This window comes from Cucumis melo, chromosome 7, assembly GCF_025177605.1.
Source record: "Cucumis melo cultivar AY chromosome 7, USDA_Cmelo_AY_1.0, whole genome shotgun sequence".
In the NCBI taxonomy this organism is placed as follows: Eukaryota; Viridiplantae; Streptophyta; class Magnoliopsida; order Cucurbitales; family Cucurbitaceae; genus Cucumis; species Cucumis melo.
The window spans coordinates 25,931,863-25,941,173 of NC_066863.1; the positions used below are offsets into that span (position 1 = coordinate 25,931,863).

A 9,311-nucleotide genomic window follows, 5' to 3' on the forward strand; every position below is an offset into this window, starting at 1 on the left:
GTCATCACCACCTCATTTTTTTCTAAATATTTTTAAACTTTTAAAAGTTGCAGTTGCATCCTAAAGTTTGTAAAAAAAGAAAGAAAAGAGACACAGACAAATAAATATCGTTAAAGATTTTTTTATTAAAAGAGTGTAAAAGATACGGACACCGACAACGTTAATGTAGTCAACATTGTTTTTCATATACGTATTTTCACTTTTTTTTTTCATAATCAATTTTTTAGAGCAATTTCTTCACCAACATAACCAAACAAGATTCAAATCTTTAAGTTAAAAGCATAAAATTCAATAAAATCTCACAAACCTTTGAAAATCAATATCCTTCCTTTAAAACTCAAATTTCGAAATAATAAAAAGAATGAAAGAAACAAGATCATCTTTAGATAACCAGAAACCTTCTTAACTAATCACAACAAAATCGGCTAATTTGAATGGTAACATTAGCAAGTTCGTCATCGTATATTTAGCATCGAACATGTTTTTATTCTCTGTCTCCTACAGGTTGACTTCAACATTGATCAAAATTCTCAATGTCTCTCTTTTCCATATTAAACTCAAATGACAGAGAGGATTAAGATGGAGAGAAGCAAAAATGAAGAAAATAAAGAAGAGTCGTCTCATTTTACTAAAATATGGGAGAGAAAGAGCCCATACATTTACACCCAACTATAATTCTAATATCATTCTCTAACATTTTCTTATAAAGATTTATATACAGGATTTAGAATATTTCTATCACTTTTAAAAGTTTAAAAAGATATTCTTTTACATGAGATATTATAATTTTTCCTTCGTATTTTAATAATAAAAATATTCTCTAAAAATGTTAAAAGATAAAACATTTTTGAGTCAAGCCGTTTGATAAACTTATTTTTAAAAATAAAGATACCATTAAAAATTTAAAAGCTTGAATTATATTTGAAACAAAGTTTGAATCTTAATCCAAAATGTTAAAATCATTTTTATTATTATTTGGAATAATGGTTATCTAGATGGTATTAAATTTCATCTACCAATATTTTTACATTTCTATCGATTTGATATCGACATTGAGAGTAAATAGATATATTTTATGTTATTAAAAAAATTACGAACCCCAATACGTGATATCAAAATGATATTAATGTAAATAATATACATATTTATTTATTTAAAAAAACAATAAATTGCTGTAGGGTAATTTGAATTTATTTTTTAACTTTTTTGTTTTATAATTGATCTAACAAATATAATCGAAATTAAATCAACATTTAATTGATTTTTGTTTAAGAAAAAATTAAGACCTTAACGTTTTAAACTTTGCATAGTTATTATGATTAGAGAATTGAGGGTGAGGGTGAGGGTGAGGGTGAGGGTGAGGGTGAGGGTGAAGGTGTTGAGGTGGGAGGACCACCTGGTTCGTCAAAATGTCATCTTCTCGACATTGGTGGTTTGGACATTGTAAACCCATACAAAAAAACGGTATCTTTTTTACAGCTATCTTCTTCCATTTCCATGCTCTCTTCTCTTCCCTACCCTTTTTCATGGAGTATGAAGAAGAAGATCCTCAACATCAACTGTGGGGTCTCTTCACCTCCGACACATCTTTCGACGCGTGTCGATTTCCCCTTCTTCCTCTTTCGTCTATAAATCCCAACCTCCCCTTCTTAGCGGTGAGCAACGCACTCAAATTCCCCTTACCCATTTCAGAAGGAGCAAAACCAGGGAACATCTTTCCATTTCCCCATTTCCTCTTCTTCTTCTTCTTCTTCTTCTTCTTCTTCCCCGTTCCTTGGATTTTGTTTCTTTCCTCCAAAAACCCATATCAAAATGTTCATCGACAGCTTTAAGGTTGAATCCCCCAATGTTACTTACTCCGATCATGAGATTCATTCCATTTACAATTACGAAACTACAGAGCTCCTACATGAGAACAGAAATGGAACTTATCAGTGGATTGTCAAACCCAAATCCGTTCAATATCAGTTCAAGACTGATATTCGTGTCCCCAAATTAGGGTTCGTTTTATTTCTTTTGAAATTTCTTTCCAACCCTTTTCTTTTGTAGCCCTAACTTTTTTAATTTCGTAGGATGATGCTTGTTGGATGGGGTGGAAATAATGGCTGTACTCTCACTGGTGGTATCATTGCCAATCGGGAGTGAGTTTTTTATTATTTGTTAATTTTGCCCTTCTTGTTGTATTCTAGTTTATGGTATATAATTTAATAATGTTTCGTTATGTTATATAGTTTCTTAAATTGGACGATGGGTATTGTTTTTCAGAGGGATTTCTTGGGCAACCAAGGATAAAGTTCAACAAGCTAATTATTTTGGGTCCTTAACTCAAGCGTCTTCCATCAGGGTTGGTTCTATTGATGGTGAAGAGATTTATGCTCCATTTAAGAGCCTACTTCCTATGGTAATAATTGTACTAGAACAATAATTATATGTTTTTAGTTAATTGGAGATTGATGGGTTTGTGATAATAGTGATTATATTATGATTTTGAGCATAGCAAAATGATTTAAATCTCTTCTCTTAGGTAAATCCTGATGATATTGTGTTTGGAGGGTGGGACATAAGTGACATGAACTTGGCTGACGCCATGGCTAGAGCTAAGGTTCTTGATATTGATTTGCAAAAGCAATTGAGACCTTACATGGAATCCATGGTCCCGCTTCCTGGAATCTTCGATCCTGATTTTGTTGCTGCCAATCAGGGCTCACGAGCCAATAATGTTATCAAAGGCACCAAGAAAGAACAAGTTCAGCAAATTATTAAAGATATCAGGTAGATACTTTTTTCGGTATATGTCAGTCAATAATTAATATTTTAAAGTTTTTCCTGTTATATTTGTGTTTGACTAAATATTAAATGTTTTTTCCCTGGATTGACTTCTAAAAGTTAGTGTTTGAGATCATTATTAGGTGAAGTACTTTTTCTTTACATAAATTCTGGAGTACTTGTGATGTGAGTTGCCTTTTTTTACCACCAAATATATAGACAAAATTCACCTTGAATCATATGGGAACAGCTGCTGTACTTTTTTTTTTTTTTTTTTTTTGTCTTTTTGTCCTTTCAAAATATCTTTAATTGCGACAATATTGCTAGTGAGAAATTCAGCTTTACTCTTTCTAAACTACGTTGTAATTTATTAGGGAATTTAAGGAGAAGAGTAAGGTGGACAAAATTGTAGTGCTGTGGACTGCCAACACAGAGAGGTATAGTAATGTGATTGTGGGGCTAAATGACACAATGGAAAATCTTCTGGCTTCTGTGGACAAAAACGAGTCGGAGATATCTCCTTCCACATTGTATGCAATTGCTTGTGTCCTTGAAAATGTCCCTTTCATCAATGGTAGCCCACAGAACACTTTTGTCCCAGGTATTGTTTCTCATCCTTCATAGAACTGGCCAATTTTTACCTTACTCCAACTCCTATTCAAATAGGATTTACTCAAATTTGTGGGACCTTGTTTACAGGGTTGATTGATTTAGCCATTCATAGAAATAGTTTGATTGGTGGGGACGATTTTAAGAGTGGTCAAACTAAGATGAAATCTGTTCTGGTGGACTTTCTTGTTGGTGCCGGTATTAAGGTACCCCACTCTGTAATCAAACTTTGAGATCTATTCCTAGTCTTCTTGAAATTTTGGTGGTCTAAAATATGTTGTGGACTTTTGGTGCCAGCCAACATCGATAGTGAGCTACAACCATCTGGGAAACAATGATGGAATGAATCTCTCAGCCCCTCAAACCTTCAGATCCAAGGAGATCTCGAAGAGTAATGTTGTCGATGACATGGTCTCCAGCAATGGCATTCTCTATGAGCCTGGCGAGCATCCTGACCATGTGGTGGTCATCAAGGTATAATCATTGAAGTTTGTTGAATTTGAAACTATTCTTGTTCATAGACGAAAATCAAATATCTTGGATGTGAACTGTATAGTGTGCTAAATATTGTGCTAAATATTGTGCTAAATATTGTATGATAAAGAAAAGTGTATATAGTCTATCATGTTGTGAACTGAGGCTTTGTTAAACCCTTCCTGCTTTTCAAATGGAAAATTTCAGTATGTTCCTTATGTGGGCGATAGTAAGAGGGCCATGGATGAGTACACTTCAGAGATATTCATGGGTGGGAAAAGCACCATAGTGTTGCACAACACATGTGAGGACTCTCTCTTGGCTGCTCCAATCATACTCGATTTGGTTCTTCTTGCTGAACTCAGCACTCGCATTCAATTCAAGGCCGAAGGAGAGGTTAGTTTGATAAACGTCACCTAAGAAAAACACATATTATGTCTTCCATTTTGAAATGAATCAACCTTAAAATACAAATGAAATTTCTGTGTTTTGCAGGGAAAGTTTCACTCTTTCCACCCTGTGGCCACCATCCTCAGTTACCTTACAAAGGCTCCTCTTGTAAGTTTTTTACACAACCCCACTGCCTTTTCTAAAGTTTGAACTTTCATTTGATGATTTGAACGTGTCTCTGAATCAAAAAATGGTTCTTAATCGCAACAACAGGTACCGCCAGGCACACCTGTGGTGAATGCTTTATCAAAGCAGCGCGCAATGCTGGAGAATATAATGAGAGCTTGTGTTGGGTTGGCACCTGAAAACAACATGATTTTGGAGTACAAGTGAAGTCTGGAAGTGTTTTAAGTTTGATAGAAGTTGGTTTTCTTATATAAATATATATATATATATATATATATATATATATATATATAAGTTTGTGAAAATATGCAATTAGTTTCTGTTTGGTCCTTTTCTTGTCCTTTTTTTCTTTTCTTTAAGCCCTCTTTTTGTATTAGGCTTGGGGAAGCGGCTTAATCTTGGGCTACTTATGTCTGTAATGGAATTATATATATTTTAAATAAATTAGATCTTTATGTCTTTGGTAAAGCAAACGCTTAAGAAGATGGGTTCTTGAAAAGTTCCATTTTTTGACTCTTGTTGGAAAAGTTGTATTTGCTTTAGATGTCATTGGTTGTGAACCATATATCTTGTCATGTCATACTCCTATCCTATCAACTTCACTCTCTCTTACTTGTATGTTCTTTCATTTTTCTATTATTGTCCTTTTCCTAACTTAACTCTAAGTTTACTTTTCCTCTTTTTTAAATTTTATGTATTTATATTTGTCATATACTCAACAAATACACATTCACAAACTATTTGCAAATTTCTTCTACAACTTCACTCTAAACGGAACAATTTTCTGTTAACTATATTCTTAAGTTTCTTTAGTTTCATATACACGTCTTATTTAACCACTCGTCTCTAAATTGAAAAAAAAACGTAAATTGACTTAAAGATTTATGTGGTTCATTAATAACATATTAGCTGTATCTAAAAAGGAAAAAGTACAATTTTATTATGATAACATATTTAAGTCATTTCAACCGAGGCATATATATATATAGGTTTATAGATTTGATTTCTCTCACCTTCTCCTTATTTTTGAGTTTAAAAGAAAAAAAAGATCGAGACATTCAATATATTCAACAAACTTAAACTTTGCTTAATTAATTAACGCTTATTTCATCAACCAAGAGGTGAAAAATATGAATTTTGAATCACTTTCATCTTTTTCGTGTTTGATTATGAAATTGAAAGAGTTGAGGTTGAGGATCGTTAAAGTGTGGGACTATCCAAGAATAGAATGGACTTACATATATGATTTAACACCACAAAATGCCACCAATAATTTGAGTAGTGAAGAAGGAGACAAATAAAGCGTGGTCCATAATTAAAGTTCCTATCTTTCTCTTTCTTTTTCTTGTTATTAGTTTCGGGGAAAGACAATATTTGGGTGCGTTCTCAACTATACACATCAAACTCTCATTACATACTTATAAATAATAAATTAAAATATTTAGAATATGAAGTTAGAAGAATTTATCATGTGACAAATTATTATATTAAACTATTGTGTGGGATGCACTCTCACCTAAGTTTATTATTATCTTTTTTAGAATTGGCTTATTCTTACTGAAATTGGAAAAATGGCCCACACTAAAGCAAAAAGATTTCCCTTAGATGACATTGAAGTTTAAAACACATGTGCAAACTTTTTGGAATAGTGTCATCTTATGCTTTGTAACTTATGCCACTTCTTATTTAGCCTCAAAGGTGACTTTTTGGCTTTGAAATAAAGTAGTACTTTTTATCTCTCGAAAGTAATTAAATCATGAAACTTTGACGAACATATCCTATAGCTTGTACTGTTTGGTGATCATGGTTCGTGAACTTTAATTACCATCGAGAATATACATTGTGATATTGTCACGAAAGAATTTTATATTTATTTCTATATTTTATTTTATAAGAAAAGAGTTGTTCATTCTAATCTAGATAATCATTTAGACTGGATAAATTAATGACGGTGTCAACAATACTAATGATGTCGCTTCAACAAATGAGGGTAATATTTACAATTTATATCTATGTGTACGTAACCGTAGTATATTCATGTTATGGATGTTATATATATAGTGTATTTTTAAGACATACTTTAGAAGAGTGAACCATATTGTAGGTGGAAGTGGTAAAAAAGGAGTTTGTATTTATGGATTTTGTTAACTTTGATTCTAAAGCACCAATATGTATAAGAATTAAGGATTTGTGCATTAAGTATAAGTTTGAGTTGAAAATTAAAGGCTTGGGAAAGGTTGGAGATTAGCTTTGAATTTTACAAGAGGTTCCTATGAAACTTCCATACACTCTCATTCTTGCCTTCTCTATGTCATGAGTTGGGAAAATTTTGTTACATAACTAATATCATCCCAACAAAAAAAAAAACCAAAAAATATAGGTGATGGAATATCGAAAGAGACGAATTCTAGAAAAAATTTATTCATTCTAGTTCTTGAGTTTCATGAGTAATCATCTACCAAAATATAACAGATTAACTTTCTTATGAAAGCAACAGCTCGTCCACAAGATCCAATGAACAACGCTTAGTGGAAATAAACCAAATTTGGACTAATTTACAAAAATGAAGAGAGATTTTATTAGAGAATGAGTATGATTTTTTTTTTTTTTTTTTTTTTTTTTTACAATTTGGAAAGAGACTTATTCTTTATAGTGGTAATTCGTATAGTCATGTCTCTCCTTTAAATTGGTTAATTTTAAAGAGACGTGTATATTCACAATACAATGCAACCATACACGAAGATGGTCACAAATGATTTATTCTAACAAAATTCAAGCACATTCATTTATTTGTTTCACTCAATCTACTTTAGTCGTCCAATTTCACCTTGGAGATGGATCTCTTGTTTTTCAATAACATGATATTAATATATTGATTTGATATATTGTTTTAAAACATATTTTTCAACTAAAAGAGAGAAAATCTACATTTTTAAATTTGTCATTTGTTATGGTTTTCATATTTCATATTTTACTAAATTCATAACTAGTAAATGGGCTGAAATCAGCCCATAACATTAAACTAAGCCCAAATTTTGTCAATACGATATGATCCCATTTTAGATAAGAGGCCCAAAGCTTTTTCACAACCCACACATCAAATTCAATTAATGCCCCCATCCATATTCATCCTTTTATGTCCCAAAGTTTTCAAATGGGCATATTTGGGTAAAATACAATAGCCATGTATATATATAATTCAAACATAGCATTTGGGGTTGAAAGATTATGGGCATCAATTTCATTTTTAAATGTGCAATAAACAAAATTTGTTTACAATTTAATTTAACGACAAAAAGGGGAGAGTAAAGGGAATGGTGATTGTTTCCAATAATTTATCATAGTCATAGCAACTCGTTCTTAGAAAACTAGGTTTTATAAATTATAAAATTTATACATGAGGATTGATATTAACAATAATAAAAGCTATGCAAATAGGATCATACTGTTGATATGATTCTTAAAAAATTTATAACACTTTTCCACAAACATACAATTAGGATACATTTTTTCCATTTTGTGGTATTCATGCATAGAAGTGTTAAATAATTCGAGAATTTGAACAATACTACTTAAACTAAACTATACGGTTTGAATTATTGGATTGGAATAATAAAAATTAGAAAAATTGAATGCCTTATTCAATTCTTAGGTTGGAATTTCAATTGTCTTTTCTCTCTTTAGATCTATGTCTCTCTTTTGTGTTAGTCACATTTGAATATAACTGAATGATCCAACTCAGATATGCTGAGTTGGATTGACCTAACAAATAAGATTTTTCATCGATTTGAAAATTTGGTCCACCTAAATTTTCGTGTTGGTAAAAAATTGCATTCTAGTGTATAACGTATCAACATATTATACTTTCATCTAGCCTTTTATATACTTAATTGATAAGGACATTTTTACATATAGCAAAATGAATCAAAATATTTACAAAATAAAGTAAAATTCTAACCTATTAGTCTATCATTAATAAAAATCTAAAATTTTATTGTATTTTATAAATATTTCAAACGATTTTGTTATTTACAATAATTTCTCTAATTGATATAAATTTAACTGTGGATATTAATCTTTTTCATACAAACCTTCTTGTAGTTAGGTAAGATTGTTGTGATGAAAAATATGGAAGAGAGGATATATTTTAGGTAAAGACAACAAAAGTCTAATTCACATTCGTAGTAGTAGAAAATATCATGATATTAATTAAAAATCTAGCTTTGATCTCAAACATTATTCTTAACTTTTGTGTCATATTAAATAAATCCAAAACATTTGAATAATGACAAAGAAAAAGAAGAAGAAGAAGAAGAAGAAGAAGAAGAAGAAGAAGAAGAAGAAGAAAAACAGTGCCAAAACTAAACATATGGGACCCCATTTTGTCCCTTTGATTTTGGCCTTGGCCTACTATCTTAGGCTTTAATTATATATTTTTCTTTCTCATAATTAATCATATAGTTCAAAGGCAATTAGTATCTCTTTGCCTAACTATACCAATTCACCCCGAGTATTTTATAAACACTTATCTTAATATATTTTTATTAAATTCACTAATTGATTTACCATAACATAAGTTCTAGTCGAAAACAGCAAAATGGATAGAATATTTATAAGTACATATTTTTTTTAGATGTACTCAAGTATTACTCAACTAAAAACACGACAGCCTCTCATGCAAACATTTTATGTATGATTGATTATAGTAGGCTAAAATAGACTATTATCTATATGTATATGTACTCGGATACACAACTTCAATACAATTGTAATCTATCGAGATTATATTTTAATATAATTTATAAAAATTTTAATTTATTTTACTATATTTAAAAATAAAATATGGTTAAACATTTTAATTTGTTAATTATATGGACACGTAGATA

The 9,311-nt window shown here is 30.7% G+C and overlaps 1 protein-coding gene across 1 annotated transcript; it reads left to right on the forward strand.

Moving 5' to 3' along the window:
- The first annotated feature begins 1,354 nt into the window (after positions 1–1,354).
- LOC103494408 (inositol-3-phosphate synthase) lies at positions 1,355–4,898 on the forward strand. Its single transcript, XM_008455558.3, has 10 exons — positions 1,355–2,000; positions 2,073–2,141; positions 2,266–2,401; positions 2,525–2,772; positions 3,141–3,367; positions 3,466–3,581; positions 3,673–3,849; positions 4,057–4,245; positions 4,345–4,407; positions 4,513–4,898. Exons 1-10 carry the CDS (start codon positions 1,813–1,815, stop codon positions 4,630–4,632), a joined length of 1,533 nt encoding a protein of 510 aa, XP_008453780.1. The 5' UTR covers positions 1,355–1,812; the 3' UTR covers positions 4,633–4,898.
- The last annotated feature ends 4,413 nt before the right edge of the window (positions 4,899–9,311 follow it).